A 17,853-nucleotide genomic window follows, 5' to 3' on the forward strand; every position below is an offset into this window, starting at 1 on the left:
AAAAAAAAAAAAAAAAAAAAAGAAAAGAAAAGAAAAGAAAAGAGCAAAGGCCCCACCACAAACGTACTTAAGGAGAAAAAACCTGCCACATTTGAAATGTTTCTTTGCTGAGGAGAAGTCCTAATACTGTCATTGCTATGAAATGGCAATACTAAAACTAGGAGGAAGTATAGTATTTTGAAGTATAACATCAGTACAAAAGTACCACCATACTTTTTTGGACAATGTATCATATTCCTTTTTGAGGTTTTCAACAATTTTCTTTTCTTCAACTAAGGCCTCCTCAATGTCCAGCCTTTTCTCTCGAAGTTGAAGGGCCATTTCAAAAAGACCCACATCACAATCTGAAAAGAGAATTAAAATTAAAAACAGCCCTATTTGTTTTGGAATGTGGCAGGACTAGAAGTATGAACTTTGGAGTTTCAGAATCAGTAATGTCTGTTTGTGGGTGTACTCTAGCAAGCCTTTCCTACACTATGGTTCCATTGCTCCATGTGGAAATTAATAATAGTATTAATAACCATAATGGTAACCATGATACTAATAGTGATGTTCTGAGCAATGCTCTGAGCCAGGCTTTGTACTAGGTTCTTTATGTATCTTACCTCGCTCAAAGCTCATAGACCTTGCAAGGTAAAACTATTGTTTCCATTTTATAAGTGAAGACCCTAAATCTCAGAGCAGTGACAAACAGGTGCATGACAGAAAGGGATTTAAGTGGAAATAATCCCATTATATTATTTCCACTATATCACCCTAAGAGTCACATGTATCCATCCACCAAATGATAGTCAGAGAATGTAAAAATAGAATACTAAAATGGAGTTTAGGGGGTGGTGCCTGTGGCTCAGTCAGTAGGGAACCAGCTCCATATACTGAGGGTGGCAGGTTCAAACCTGGCCCCGGCTAACCTGCAACAAAAAAATAGCCTAGCGTTGTGGTGGGTACCTGTAGTCCCAGCTACTCGGGAGGCTGAGGCAAGAGAATCACCTAAGCCCAGGAGTTGGAGGTTGCTGTGAGCTATGACACTACAGCACTCTACCGAGGGTGACAGTGAGACTCTGTCTCTACAAAAAAATAAAAAATAAAAAAATAAAACGGAGCTTAGGAACCTTAGTTCTAGCCCTAGTTCTACAACTACACTAGCTGTGAGTTGTTGTTCAAGCCTGTAAAACAAGTTGCACCACAAGGTTTTCATGCTGTATTTCACTCAAAAATATTATGATTTTAAGATTTGTTTTCAGAAGCAAAACAAGATTTAAACCTCATTCAAAATTGAACTTTAAAATTTAACTAAAATTTTATTTGAAATGTCTAAAAAAACAAACTACAGACCAGAAAAAAATTATCTTTTCTCTACTGAACCATTCATCTATTAAGACTACTGTTGGTCTCCCTGGTCCAGACTAGTTTCACCAATGAAAACAGTAACTACAAATTGCCATCCATTTCCAGGAAACTGGTACGAACTGCCCTTACAAATTGTAAAAATACATATAAACTACTATCTGGTGTTTCTCTATAAAATGAATCTTGCTACATAATTTCTAACTCTGAATCAACCGTTCATTATCTGCAGATTAATTGTCACTTAAAAATGACTGTCTTGGCTCGGCGCCTGTAGATCAACCGGCTAGGGCGCCAGCCATGTACACCTTGCCATGTACACCTAAGGTGGCGGGTTCGAATCCCCAGCCCGGACCCGCCAAACAACAATGACGGCTGCAACCAAAAAATAGCCGGGCGTGTGGCGGGCGCCTGTGGTCCCAGCTACTTGGGAGGCGGAGGCAGGAGACTCGCTTGAGCCCAGGAGTTGGAGGTTGCTGTGAGCTGTAATGCCACGGCACTCTACCCAGGGGGACAGCTTGAGGCTCTGTCTCAAAAAAAAATAAAAATAAAAATGACTGTCTAATGGAACAGATAATAAACCATCCAGAGAATAAACCCCCCTCAATGTATTCATTACCACGCTATTTAAAACAGCAACCTCTCTTCCCTGTCCCCTCCTAAACTGACTTAATTTCTTTTCCCATAGTATGTATCACCTTCTAAGATTCTGTTTAATTTACTTCTTATATTTACTCTCTTTCTCCACTAGAATGTACGTTCCATGAGGGCAGAGGAGTCTGCTGTGTACTTTGATGTATCCCTGGCACCAGATAAGTGCCTTGGACATAGCAGATGTTCAATATTGTTGAATGAATGAATAAATATCCTTATACTTAAAAAGGTATTCATTAGACAATACCTCACACATTTTAAACCACACTTTCCTTAAAATCTATAGTATTGAGGAAAAAAAGGAACTTTCTCAGTATTGTCAATCCATCCTCACACTGTCCTCATTCAGAGAACACATAGTTTTATCAAACTTACTAGTTGGGCAAATGGAATCATCAAAAACCTCATTTTCAGATCCAGACTCATCCTCATCACTCTCCAAGCTGGATTCTTCTTCACTTGATTCCTCACTCTCTTCATCTTCATCTGAGGAAAGAGGAGGACATTGTGAGCAGAGAAGTTCCTACATTAAACTATTGATAAAGTAAACTATTTCTCAAGGAGTCAGTTTCTAGGAAAATAACAAAGAGATAAAGCAGGAAATTACTCAATGTTTTTATTACAGAGAAGTTTAAAATGGTTAAGAATGCAGAGAATATAAACTCAAAAAATGTCTGCAGGAGGTTGTACAGCTATTATCAATGTATCCAGTCAGATGGGATCGAGACCAAGTTGCCAAGCTGATTCTGTTATAACCCACCTAAAATATACTTGGTGAAATCAGCCCACAATTCCTAAATAATAGAATGCTCTAAAATCAGAAACTATCTTCATAAGTTGTATGAACCGAAATAATCTTTACAGTCTTTACTCAACCTACATAGTGTAAATATTCATGTTTTGCCTTAGAAGTATGAGTGTTTGATTTGGGGGTTCCTATACCAGACCTTGCAGGGTGCATTATGTTGACAAACATTCTCCTTTTTTACCAAACTTGAGTCAGGCTTCTCTGAGCCCTCTTTTTGACTAGTTCCTGGCCTTGGGCTCTGTCCTTAGCCCATTTAGTCCAATTCAGCAAGAATACTGCTGAGTCAGTTTAGCAAAAATTCTCTACACTCCTTCCATCTCTGATCAAATTTCTCATCTCCCTACACTTAATATCTCATCACCCTGGCTTGCCTTCATCAAAAGTCCAGTTAAGACAGCCTAGCAAAGAATTACTTTATTCCTTAGTAATTTTCTGTCCACTGACCCCCACTGTGCTCCTTTATAAATCTCCACCTGTCCTTGTTACATGCATATTCAAAGTTGAACCCAATCTCTCTTACAAAACTCTCTATTACAAAACTCCACTGTAGCAGTCCCCCCTGAATAAAATCTGCCTCATTGTTCTATAATAAATGTCATGGACAATTTTTTTACAATGTCATATATATTTATAAAATATAAACATTTATGAATATTAAAACAAGTCTATCCCCAAGGGTTTGAGGAAGGTTATAGACCTACCTCCCCACTCCCCCTGCTTCATTTTCTTTTAAAACACCTGAGGCCATCAATGAACACAGATCACCAATTTGTAATTTCTCTTTTGTGGAACCTCAACTTAGAGATAAGAGATGAACCTCATACTCTCTAGAAAATTCCCTAAATTTAAGATCTCTCTTAAAATTATTTTAAATGAGCTGTACCACTGTATGAAATGAATCAGAAAAGTTTAAAACTTAACTTTAAAATTCTTTACACCAAATTATAACATAATTAATTAAAAAAATAAAAACATTCTTTACATAGACTTCTGCTTTTTGAAAATGAAGTAGACTTACTTTTCCTTATTTCTCTTGCTAAATACAGCTAAACATTATGTACAAAGCCAACAGGAGACTCTGAAAAATGGAGAAGAAACCTTCAGGTTCTAAGGCACACCAACTATGAGCTTCAGAGCCTGAAAAACTGCACTGTGGTGAGTTCCTCAAGTCTTCTTTTTGCCTTATCTATCTCAAACTTGCAGAGGAATAAGTTGGCAACCTAGAAGCACCAATAGGTCCAGTAGAGAAAAGCCCCCAAAAGCTTGCTGTCTCTAGCCAAAAGACTAGGAAAGGTGCAGGCTAGCAAGACAGAAAATGTTTAGACAACAAGCACTGTACTCCAATCAAATGCCATAGAAAAACTCTGGCATGCCCCTCACCCACATCAGTAGAGGTTAAGTGAGGAACCCAGACATCCGCTCCCAAAGGGCAATATTGAGATGCCCCAACACTCCTGCCAGAATGGTGTCAAAGAAAGTCAAGTAGGGAACCAGGACACTTATCAATGCTAGCTAGTAACCATCCTCCCCCTGCCCACCACCAAGATGTCTGTAGAGAAAACATAGGGGTAGCCTGGATTTCCACTCCCATTTGTCCATAAGAACGTACTGTTCCACCTCCTATCAGGGGTGGTATCAGAAGAGTATTAATGGGCAGTCAACACTTTCATCATTGCCCCTAAGTACCAAGGGCATCCCCACTATGTCAATGGCAGAGACTACCTGTGGAGCTGAAACTCCCACCCACAAACAGTAGTAACAAGGAGGTCCCCCTTCCCTTGGGTGACAATGAAGTCTGAATGGGGAAGTGGACTTATACCTCCCAAAACAGTAAGAAGGCACCTATCTCTTTCATTATCAGAGCAGTGTTAGGGAAATCCAACTAATACACAAGCTTTAAATGAGATACACAGTCTCATAACATAATATAGAAGTTTTTAGTATCAATTTAGAGTTAATCATGCCAAAACCCAGGAAGATCCTCAACTAGATGTATATGGAGGAAATATTTTCACAATTATATTACAAATGGAGGAAAGTAAAGGGATGTCAAGTTGGGAAAGGTTTTTATACTTCACTTAAAGTGATAAATTGATGGCATTGGTAGGCTTGAAAAAATTGTGTACATATAATGTAATATAAAGAGCAACGACTAAAAACGTTCTATAAAGAGATACACTCAAAAACATTAAAAAGAATTAAAATAGAATTCTAAAAACTGTTCAAGTAACCACAAGAGGACAGGAAAAATAAAGAGAAAACAGAGAGAATGAACATAAATTAGAAGAAAAGGCCGCAAAAGAAAAAGGGAGAAAGAATAAATAAAAAATAATATGGTAGAGTTAAGCCCTAAAATACAAATAATTATAAAAGTAAATGGTTTAAATACACTAAAGGAAAGTCTGAAATTTCCAAAGTTAGTGAAAAATATTACCCAATCATATGCTAACTATCAGAAATTTACTTCAATATAATGATATCAGCAAGCTAAAAGCAAAAGTAAGGGAAAAGATACATTATGCAAATATTAATCAAAGCAGAAGTAGCTAGATTAACATCAGATAAAATAGACTTCAGAGCATAGATGGAACATACCTTAAAATTATAAAAGCTCTTTATGACAAACCCACAGCCAACATCAAACTGAATGGGGAAAAACTGAATGCATTCCAGCTTCTATCTGGAACTAGGCAATGTTGCCCACTGTCACGATTTCTATCTTCTATTCAACATAGTGCTGAAGTCCTAGCCAGAGCAATCAGATAAGAGAAGGAAATCAAAGATATACAAATGGGGACAGTGGAGGTCAAACTACCACTCTTTGCTGACAATATGATCTTATATCTAGAAAACCCCAAAGATTCTGTCAAGAGACTCCTGGAATTGATAAATAAATTCAGAAGAGTCTAAGAATACAAAATTGTTAATATATACAAATCAATAGTGCTCCTATCCACCAACAATAGTCAAGCTAAGAATCAAATCAAAGATTCAATGTCTTTCACAATAGCAATAAAAAAAAAACAAAATACAGTAGGACTTCTGTAAGTTGACAACCCAAGAGACTCTAACAAATATAGGGGGTGGTCAACAGAAGGAACTAGGCCTACTGTACTGACATATACATATGGTTAGTACATGCTTATCTATGAAAATTAGGTCAACTTAAGAAGGTGATCAATGTAGGGAGGTGGTCAATTATCGAGACTTTACTGTACCTAGCAATGTAGTAAACCAAGAAGGTAAAAGAACTCTACAGGGAGAATTATGAGTTACTGAAGAAAGAAATTGCAGGGCGGTGCCTGTAGCTCAGTGGTTAGGGTGCTGGCCCCATATACCGAGGGTGACAGGTTTGAACCTGGCCCCATTCAGCTAAAACAGCAATGGCAACTGCAACAAAAATAGTTGGGCATTGTGGCAGGAGCCTGTAGTCCAAGCAACTCAGGAGGCTGAGCAAGAGAATCACCCTAGCACAAGAGCTGCAGGTTGCTGCAAGCTGTGATACCACAGCACTCTACCGAAGGCAACAAAGTGAGACTGTCTCAAAAAAAAAGAAATTGCAAAGGATATAAACCAATGGACTAATATATCATTCTCATGGATTAGCAAAGTCAATATTGTTAAAATATTTATACTACCCAAAGTGATCTACAGATTCAATACAATTCCCACTAAAATACCAATGTCATTTTTTGCAGATCTAGAAAAGATAATTCTGTGTTTCATATGGAGCCAGAAAAGAGCCCAAATAGCCAAAGTAACCTGAAGCAAAAAGACAAATCAAAAAGACAAGCAAAAAGATGGCATCATTTTTACCAGACTTCAAGATATACTACAAGAGTATAGTAACCAAAACACCATGATATTGGCACAATAACAGACACAAACCAATGGATCAGAACAGAGAACCCAGATATATTATCTTCATATTGCCATCTAATCTTTGACAAAGCAGACAATAACACACACTGGGGGAAAGGGTTCCTATGTAGCAAATGGTACTGGGAATATTGGATAGCCACAGGCAGACTGAATCCGGATCCATACCTCTCACTACTCTTGAAAGTTAGTTCATGACGGATAACAGACTTAAAGCTAAGGCGCTAAACTACAAGAATTCTAGAAGAAAATGTTGGAAAAATTCTTACAGACCTCAACCTAGGCAAAAAATTTACGAAGATCCCCAGATAGAATCACAACAACAACAAAAATTAACAAATAGGACCTGATTAATTTTAAAACTTCTGCATAGGTTCGGCACCTGTAGCACAGTGGTTACGGCAGCAGCCACATACACCCAGGCTGATGGTTTTGAACCCAGCCTGGGCCTACTAAAACAACAATGACAACTGCAACAAAAAAATAGCCAGGCGTTGTGGTGGGCACCTGTAGTCCCAGTTACTTGGGAGGCTGAGATAAGAGAATTGCTTAAGCCCAAGACTTTGAGGTTGCTGTGAGCTGTGATGCCACAAAACTCTACCAAAGGTGACATAGTGAGACTGTCTCAAAACCAAAAAAGCCCAAAACTTTTACAAAGCCAAGAAAATAATCAATAGAGCAAATGTACAACCTACATAATGGAAGAAAATATTTGCATGTTGTACATCTGATAGAGGACTGATAACCAGAATTTATATAGAATTCAAGAAAATTACCAAAGAAAAAACCAAACAACCCCATAAAAACATATCCAAAAGATATGAACAGAAGCTTTTCAAAAGAAAAAAGACAATGGCCAATAAACATATAAACAAATGCTCAGTGTCTGTAATCATCAGGGAAATGCAAATAAAAACCACAATGAAGGATCACCTAACTCCAGTGACAATGGCTTTAATTTAAAAAATCCCAAAACAACAGATGCTGGTGTGGATATGGAGAGAAACACTTATACACTATTCATTGGACTGCAAACCAGTACAACCTCTGTGGAAGGATACATGTATGGAGATACCTCAAAGAACTAAAAGTAGACCTACCATTTGATCCAGCAATCCCACTACAAAGTATTTACACAAAAGAAAAAAAGTCATTTCATCAAAGACACTTGGCGCTTAGATGTTTATTATAACACAATTCACAATTGCAAAGGTGTGGAACCAACCCAAGTGCTCATCAATACATGATGAAATGTGGAATATGTATATATGGAGTACTGCTCAGCCATTAAAAAAATAGCTAATACCTTTTGTAACAACCTGGATGGAACTTAAGACCATTCTTCTAAGTAAAGTCATGCAAGAATGGAAAAATAAACACCACATATGCTCATTATTTTGGAAGTAATTAATCAACACCCATGGGCACATTTGGTAGTAAATTTCAACAGAAAGCACGCAAGTGGGAGGGAGCAGTAGGGAAGGGGTAAATTCGCACCTAACGGACATAACGCACACTATCTGGGTGAGGGGCACTTATAACTTTGTCTCAAACTGTACAAAAAGTAATTTATGTAACCAAAATATTTGTACTCCCATAATATTCTGAAATAAAAAATAAATTACATGCAATACTCAATACTTAATTACAAAGTAGGCTTTGCGTTAGATGATTTTGCCCAACTGTCAACTAACATAGGTATTCTGAGCATGTTTAAAGTAAGCCAGGCTAAGCTATTATGTTTGGTAGGTTAGATGTACTAAATGCATTTTTTACTTATGATATTTCCAACTTACAATGGGCTTATCAGAAGGTGTCCATTATAAATCAAAGAGCAGCTGTACATTCTTTCCAAGTACTCACAGAATATATACTAAGATATTTCATATGTTAGACCATCAAACCTCAATAATTATAAAAGAACTGAAGTCATGCAGAGTGTGTTCTCTGATTACAATGAAATCAATAAAAGACAATAGGAAAATCTCAAAACATTTTAAACCAAGCAAAACATTTCTGTGTAATCTATAGGACACAGAACAAATCTCAATAAAAATTTTAAAAACTTGATAGTCAGATGCAGAAAAATAAAACAGAACCTTTATCCCTCTCTCTCTCCATATACAAAAATTAATTCAAGATAAAGGTTTAAATGTAAGGCATACAACTATAAAAATTCTTAAAGAAAATGTAGGAAAAACTCTTTTAAAAAGACATTGGCCTAGGCAAAGAATTTATAACTAAGACCCCAAAGGTAATTACAACAACAAAAATAAATAAATAGGATTAATTAACGTACTTCTGCATAACAAGAAAAATAATCAACAGGGTGAATAGACAACCTCCAAAATGGGAGAAAATACCTGCAAACTATACATCAAAAAAAGAACTGATATCCAGAGTCTATAAAGAATTAAAACAAATCAGCAAGAAAATCACCAACAACCCCATCAAAAAGGGGGCAAAAGGTGTGAACAGAAGTCTTTCAAAAGAAGAAAGAGGAAAGACCAACAAACATACAAAAAAAGTGCTCAACATCAGTAATCATCAGGGAAATGGAAATTAAAGCTACAACAAGATACCATCTTATCCTTAGCAAAATGGCCATCAGTTAAAAAGTCAAACAATAACCGATGCTGTTGAGGATGAAGGGAAAATAAGAATGCTGATATACTGGTGATTAGACTGCATGTGAGAACCTCTATGGAAAACAGTATGGGGATTCCTCAAAGAAATAAAGATAGACCTACTACTCAATCCAGCAATCCTACTGCTGGGTGGCTATTCAAAGAAAATGAAGTCATTTTATAAAAAGATACCTGCACTCAAATGCTTATCACATCATTCACAATTGTGAAGATGTAGAGTCAATCTAAGTGTCCTTCAATTGATGAGTGGATAAAGAAAATGTGATATACATGTATATAATATAAAAAAATTCTTGAAAAGAATTATTGTTTACACACACACACACACACACACACACACATACATACCATGATACTACTCAGCCATAAAAAGGAATGAAATAATGTCTTTGGAAGCAACTTGGATGGAACTAGTGACCATGATCCTAAGTGAAGTATCTCAGGAATGGAAAAACAAACACTATACATTCTCACTAACATGTGGGAACTAATAAATGAGTACACAAGGGCACAAAGCAAAATAAAGGACGTGGGAAACCAAGAAGTGGGGAGGGAAGGAAGAAGTGTGTGGGCTTAAAACTTACTTATTGGCCACAAACACTATTCTGGTGAAAGGCACACCAAACCCCAACTTAAGCATTATGCAAGATATCCATGTAACAAAAACACTTGCACTCCTTAAATTAGTATTTTGAATTAAAAAATTTTAGGAGCTATATTTACCTGAATGAAAATAAAAGTCCAGTTTATCAAAATGTGTGATATGCAGATAAAGCACTAAATTTGAAAAGAAACAAATTCTCAAATCAGTAATTTAAGTTCCAGCCGCAAATCCTAAAAACAGAAGTACAAAATAAACTGAAAGCAAAAAGAGTCTTATGTAGATAAGAGCAGAAATCAATAAAATTGAAAGGAGGAAAACAATCAAGAAAATCACTTAAATAAAGGGCTGGTTTGTTCTTGAAAAGATCAATTGCATTGACAAACCTGTAACAAGGGGGGGTAAGAATTTTCCAGTATCAAGAATGCAAGACGTGATAGTACGACAGACCTTGTAGACGTTAAAAAGATGACAAGAAAATATATACTATAAATAAGTTTACATACATAAATTTGGCAACTGAGACAAAATAAATCAATTCTTCCAAAAAAACCCCAAAACTACTATCACCCACTTAATATGAATAATCCTATGACTACTAAGAAAATTGAACTTGCAATTTAAAAACTGTCCCCAGAAAAGTATTTTAGGTGCAAATAGTTTTCACTGGATAACTCTACTCAATGTTTAAAGAGGAATTATCACAAATTCTATCTAATAGGATCTTCCAGAAAATCAAAGAGGAAATAGGACTTCCTAATTCATATTATGAAGTTAGTATTACCTTGATTCCAAAACCAAACAGTACAAAATAAGAAAACTATAGACCAATGATCTTCATAAACATAAGATTTTTCTTAACAAAATATTAGGAAATGGAATTCCACAATATATAAAAAACAATTTTACACTCTACCAAGAAAGGTTCATTTCAGAAGTGCAAATCTGGTTTAGTAATCAGCCAATGTGATCTACCAAATCAACAGGCTTTAAAAAAATCACATGCTCATTAATTGATTTAGAAAAGTAACTGACAAAATTCAATACCCATTCATGATAAAAATTTATGAAAAAGAGGAACAGAGGGCACTTCCTCAACTTGATAAGGGTATGTATGACACACTTACAGATAGCATTATACTTAATGGTGAAAGACTGAATGCTTTCCCCTAAGACTGGGAACAAGGCACGGCAAGGCAAGTCAATTCTTAGCACTGTTTTTCAACCTAATACTGAATGTGTTAGTCATTCAATATGGTGAGACAAGGGAAATAGGCATACAGACCTGGAAAAAAGATATAAAACTGCCCATATTTCCAAATAAAATTATCTTCTACTAGAAATTCTCAAGGAATCTATCAAATACTCCTAGAACTAATAAGTAAGGTCAAAGGATATGAGATAAACATAAAAATCAATTATAGTGATAAGCATGAGGATACTGAGATTAAAAATATAATATCATTTTAAATGACTAAATAAAGGAAAGAGATATAAATCTAATAAAACATGAATTATATGTTGAAAACTATACAATGCTGTTTAAAGTTATTAAAGATCTAAATAAGCAGATATACTGTGTCATGCACTGGGAAACTCACTGTAGTAAAGATGTTAGTTCTCCCCAAATTGATACACAGGTTTAACACAACTGCTATCAAGTTTTCAATCAGTTTTTTTTTGTGAATACAAACAAGCTTATTCTTTTATTTTATTTTTTCTTTCAAAAATAAAGGAATATAGAAATTCTAAATATGGAAAGATCAAATGACTAAAACAATTTTGAAAAAAGAAGAATAAAGTGGGAGGAATTAGTCTATCTGATAACCCAGTATATGGCTCAATGCAGCAGTCAAGACTAATATATTAATGGAAGCCTGAACACAAAGATCAATGGAACAGAAAAGGAATCCTAGAAATAAATCCACACAAATATGCCAAAATGGTTTGGACAAAGATCAAAAAAGACAACCTTTTCAACAAATGGTAATACAGCAATGAAAAGGAAAGCCACACACCAAGGAAAAATATTGCAAAATCCTTGCAAACCACATATCTGAACATAGGACTAGTATGTATGATATATAAAATCTCAAAACTCAATAGTCCAAAATAATCCTATTCAAACATAGACAAAAGACAAGAAAAGATACTTCATCAGAGAAGATAACATAGATAGCAAACAAACACACAAAAAGAGTTTTAAAAGTTTATTAAACTACACTGTACTAACTCATTTATTAAATTAAACTACACTGTACTAACTCATCCGAGACATACACATAGACACAGAGAATAACTCCAGATGTTTAAAGATCTGAAGGCTTACAGATCTTACAGATCTGTCTTCTTCAACCCTCACAGTGCCTCTAAATTGTCTACATTGTAGTGACAAAAGTAGGGTCCCTAATAGATCCCTTAGTTACTTCTCTATTTCATTTTAATGAGAGAAAACAGAATCACATATAAGGAAGGAATACAAACCAGCATCTTTTTCAACGTCTTTTTTCTTTACTCGCTTAATCTTCTTCTTTAGGACCTTCATGAGGAAATTAGCAAATTTATTGTTTTCTCCGATAGCTGTTTGGAAACCCGCATAGAGTGCCTTTTCTTGGTCCTGGAGCTTGCTGATTTCACTCTTTTTCTCTTCCATCTCTTTAAAAGTTTCATTTATTTTCCACTAAATGGATAAAAACAAGAATGAATGACAAAATATTTCCAATAAACCAGTTTCAGAGAGCAATGTACTTTATAATGCAAGATTACAGTCTACAGACATTTTTCAAAGCCTTCTTAATAGAATTTTTACATTTCTGATGTTTACAAGCCATCTTTTAGTTTGTTTGTTTGTACGTTGCCCTCAGTAGAGTGCTGTGGCGTCACAGCTCAGAGCAACCTCAAATTCTTGGGCTTATGCAATTCTCATGCCTCAGCCTATGAGCCACCTTTAATGTGGTTAGAAGTTTATAATTTCTTTTGTAAAAGTCAGTTAAACTCAGATTTAGAAAGGCTGGTTAATGTTAAACTCCTCAAAAATCTAAATAAAACAAAATATATTGACACATGGAGGTCAGTCAATATTTTTGCATGCATATTCTCAAAAACAAAATATTTTTCTGGTATTGATATCTGTTAACTAAAATGAAAAGATTCATCATTTTTAGTGAAACTGACATATTCTAAAACTCATTGTTCAGTATAGGATAACTACTTAACTGAGTCCTTCTTTTAAAACAAAAATAGTATAATTTGTATCTTTAAATTTAACATAGGGACATAACAAATAAAAAAACTTTGTTTTCTATGATATTCAATTATATATTATAGTGAAACTATCATACTTAAGAAACTCACAACTTTTCTAGTTACGTTTATAAAGATAACATATAATCAAAATTCTATTTCATATGCTACACATAGCTGGTGCAACAAATAGACTTTTAAAATCATAAATAAATGAAATATAAAGCTCACTTTGAACATTTTATTCTCATATCTTACAAATCCTTAGATCAAATTCACTAAAAAAAATCCCGTTTATTTCTGACCACAGATACTAAAGAGAGAAGTGGGAATAACAGGAAAAAGGTGGAGGGGAGAGAAGACAAGAGATGGGAGCAGAACATGGGGGAAAACTAACTTAGGAATGGAAAAAAAGTAAAAAAGAATCAAGTTCCCTCCATAACTAAGGGAGCAGCCAGCTAGGAGTCTCCCGGCTGCTCATACTTGCATGAACTGCTCCTCTTTGTCTAAGGAGTTAACACGCTCCTGAAGTATGTTCTCCTGTTTTTCAAAATTCTTGAGGAGAAGCATTTCTTGAAATAGTGTGATATGATGCAGGTCAGATAATTTCATCTGAATATCTAGCTTCAGTTTCTGATGTCTCAGGACACGGAGTTCTGCATCAAAAGTGACAATCAGTTCTTTGATCTGAGAAGGAAAAAGGATTTGAGGATACAGAAGTTAAGAACAAGTAAACTAATTTTTTAAACTAATGGTACTAATTTATTTAAACTTATTTTTCATTATATCCTTATGCACGGAGAACTATGTGTACATATATGTATTTATATAAACTAATTTATCAATTGCATTACATTTACATAGATTAATTTATTAAGTGGTTTATTATTATTCTGCAATTACAGTCCTTCCAGCTATTTCTTCACCCCTGATTAAGCCTTCAATCAACGGTGCCATCTTGCTGTACTGTACAGACTGCACAGCTTTCTGAGTAGTCATTTTTTTTTTTTTTTTTTTTGAGACAGAGCCTCAAGCTGTCGCCTTGGGTAGAGTACCAGAGTATCACAGCTCACAGCAACCTCCAACTCCTGGGCTCAAGTGATTCTCCTGCCTCCACCTCCCAAGTAGCTGGGACTACAGGCACCCACCATAATGCCCGGCTGTTTTTTGGTTGCAGCTGTCATTGTTGTTTTGCAGGTCCGGGCTGGATTCGAACCCGCCAGCTCAGGTGTATGTGGCTGGCGCCTTAGCCGGTTGAACCATAGGCACCGAGACGAGTAGTCATGTTTGTCTCTGTCTCTTTATTCCCCGTGGTATCTCTACATTGCCTTTTATACAGTGAGCACAAATAAATATCTCCCCCAATTTCTTATTTTGAAAATTCTCAAACCTACAGAATGATAAATATTTTTAAATAGATAATTATAATCAGGGAGCCACAAATAAAAGCCCATTCAATCTTTTTGTTTTACAGATGAAAAAATAGAGGCCAGGCTCAGCGCCTGTGGCTCAAGTGGCTACGGCGCCAGCCACATACACCTAAGGTGGCGGGTTTGAATCCAGCCCAGGCCTGCCAAACAACAATGATGGCTGCAACCAAAAAATAGCCGGGCATTGTGGTGGGCGCCTGTGGTCCCAGCTACTTGGGAGGCTAAGGCAGGAGATTCGCTTGAGCCCATGAGTTGGAGGTTGCTGTGAGCTGTTATGCCATGGTACTCTACCCAGGGGGACAGCTTGAGGCTCTGTTTCCAAAAAGAAAAAGAAATAGAGGCCAAAAATGATTTTTCTGAAATCAAAGCTAATTGTGACAGAGAAGGGATAAGAACCTAAGTATCTCAAGTCCTGGTGCCAACTTTATTCCACCGTGGTTCTAATAATTTCAAGTCCTCAGTTTTGCCCTGATTTTGGCTCAGCTCTCCCCTCCCTCATCCTAAAAGAGATGTATTGATTAAGAGAGAGTACCAAGGGCTGATTCTCCTGAGGAAACTAGTACCATAGGAAGAGATAACCCATTCTATGTCATTAGGCTGTACACGAGAGGAGGCCTCAACTGTCAAAATCCAGGAGCAAGGGAGAGCCCAGACTAGGGGCTGAGGAAGAAAAAGAGGTTGGGACAGTGAAATTGCTAGGAAATTTCAGAAAACTAAGAATAATAACAACAAAATAACAATAAGAGTGAAGAGAGAAGAAAAAATGAAACTTTTATTATTTACTTATTTTTAGAATATTTTTATTTATTTTTATTCATTTATTTTACTTTTACTTATTTTATTTATTTTATTTTTACTTTTATTAAAATTTGTATTTTTACTTTTACTTTTTACTTTGTATTTATTTTATTTTTATTATTTATTTATTTTACTTTTATTATTTACTTATTTTTAGAATATTTTTTTTTATTTTTTTGCAGTCTTTTTTGGCCAGGGCTGGGTTTGAACTTACCACCTCCAGCATATGGGGCTGGCGCCCTACTCTTTGAGCCACAGGCACCACCCATTTTTATTTATTTTTATTTGTCACCCTCAATAGAGTGTCGTGGCATCACAGCTCACAGCAACCTCCAGCTCTTGGGCTTAGGCAATTCTCTTGCCTCAGCCTCCCTAGTAGCTGGGAGTACAGGCACTTGCTATAACACCTGGCCAATTTTTTTGTTGTTACAGTTTGGCCGGGGCTGGGTTTGAACCTGCCACCCTTGGTATATGGGGCCGGTGCCCTACTCACTGAGTCACAGGCGCCACCTCTAAACTTTTAAATAAGTATGGCTACAGACCATGTTTGGGTTTCTCTTTAATGCTTGTTCAACAAATTTGAAATACTCCTAAGTTTCTTCTGAGGTAAGGCTATATTTTCTTCAGTGTAACATCATTCTTAAGTGGCCCATATACTTTTTAAAGGTTACATTTGTTTTATTTTCTCTTGCCCCCAATAGCCTTATAAGCTTTGCAAAGATAAATAATATGTCTTTCTTGAGTATGGTATCTCTACTATCTAGCTATCATAGAATGTCCAATAAATATTTTTAAATTAATAAAATAAACTAGTTACAATTAAACCAATGAAAACTCTTGACTGAACATCTATTACATGTGGCATTGTCCTAGGTCTAGGCAATGAGGGAGAATCAGAAAACCTGTATGTGGCCCTTTGCTCAAGAATGGGATAATTAATTTGCAAGACAAAACTGACGCACATGAAATAGAAAAATTAGTGTAAAATATGAGGTGCCGATTACAGGTGCAATTGGAGTTTAGAAAAAGGGAGAGAATAGAGGGTTTGGAACTTCTAGGCTTTGAATGGTGACTCAATTCTGAAAGGAAGTCATCACAGGTAGAAGGAATTAGCAAAGGAAAAAGCACCTGTAGAAAACACAGAAAGCTCTGGGAGGGAAAGGGGGAGTGGGGAAGAGTCAGGAATAGTGAGGAAGCAGGGCTGGACAAAGGCACATTTATGCTGAAGAATGAGGGTGGGAAGCTATCAGAGTGCCATCAGGGGACAGAGCTGGAAAGATGCAGAGGAAGGAGACGCCATATGGCTGACAGGAGGCAGCTATCTATGCAAGAAAAGCTCCTTTCCTTTCTATTCTGAGCATATCCTATACAACTGGCTCTAGTCTGCTCCTGATTTTGCTAGAAATAAAAACAGTTGCCATTCCAGTTCCAGAACAATTTCAAAACCAGTAATCACCATAAACATGCCACTAATGGGACAAATCAGAGAGTAGAGGCCAGGATGATGTGGAAAGCAGAGAGTGCTCATTACTCTGTAACATTTGTAATTGTGTTCTGTCCATCCCCTGAAAGCTGCTCTTCCGCTTCCCCTTCTCCCTCACTTCGCTTAGATGCCAACTAAATGAAACATGGGTCTGCCTTTCATTCTTAGTCAGCTTTCAAAAAAAGAAAAAAAATTTAAAAATCCAAGGTTCCGGGCAGAGCACAGTGATTTTCATAAGGCGAAAGAGCGGGAGGAAGCCAGGCCACCAGTGAGCAATGAGCTAGTCAGGGTTTGGGGAAGGTGCATGTAGAGAAATTTAAGATTAAAAAAAAAGAAAACAGACCTTATACTCCCCCTGCTCTTCTCTCCTTTAGTTTCAAATAGGAACAGCTTCACCCCTTACCCTGTTGACCAAATACTGTTGCATGTACAAGTGTTTAATCTCGTCCCTCTTCATAATCTCCAGCTCCGTATCAGTTGGTTCTGCTTTTTCAAATTCCAAGAGATTTGAAAGATCCAGATTAAATCCTCCTCCCTTTGCTGATCCAGGTATTGACTCCTGTGTTGCGACATCCCCATCCTTTCCAGGAGAAGGTTTGATAAATGCTCCACCTAAGCCTGTCTGTTCCACTTGAAAGAACTTTTCATCCTTATTCTTTATCTGATGTTCTTTAAAATTTAGGAGAATTTCCTCATCATAGTGAAATCTCTTCTCTGGAACTTCATCCAGTTGTATCTGAGGGATTTGGGGAATGGGGATATGCTTGGATACGGGAAGAGTCGACTGAATGGCCTTCAGTTCTTGGACCAGACACTGAATTTCCTCGATAATAGCCACTTTAAGGTCTCGAAGAGAGAGGATGCACTTGTTCATGTGTCTTTTCTTCGAATGGACCTGAAAAAAAGAAGGAGGAAGCAAAATGACAACCCTCTCACAAAGAACAGTTTGAAATATGATTTAC

At 36.4% G+C, this 17,853-nt stretch overlaps 1 protein-coding gene across 1 annotated transcript in view; it reads right to left on the bottom strand.

Annotated features, from left to right (window-relative positions):
- Positions 1–17,853, bottom strand: part of CFAP44 (cilia and flagella associated protein 44) — an 89,465-nt gene that overhangs the window by 12,511 nt on the left and 59,101 nt on the right. Inside the window, exons 25-29 of the mRNA XM_003797700.1 lie at positions 17,295–17,786; positions 13,664–13,867; positions 12,422–12,617; positions 2,377–2,487; positions 214–344 (exon numbers count right to left, since the gene is read on the bottom strand). Of these exons, the coding sequence (XP_003797748.1) occupies positions 214–344; positions 2,377–2,487; positions 12,422–12,617; positions 13,664–13,867; positions 17,295–17,786 (1,134 nt within the window). The remainder of the gene's footprint in view (positions 1–213; positions 345–2,376; positions 2,488–12,421; positions 12,618–13,663; positions 13,868–17,294; positions 17,787–17,853) is intronic.

This window comes from Otolemur garnettii, unplaced genomic scaffold (genome assembly GCF_000181295.1).
Source record: "Otolemur garnettii isolate 467f Iridium unplaced genomic scaffold, OtoGar3 scaffold00122, whole genome shotgun sequence".
In the NCBI taxonomy this organism is placed as follows: Eukaryota; Metazoa; Chordata; class Mammalia; order Primates; family Galagidae; genus Otolemur; species Otolemur garnettii.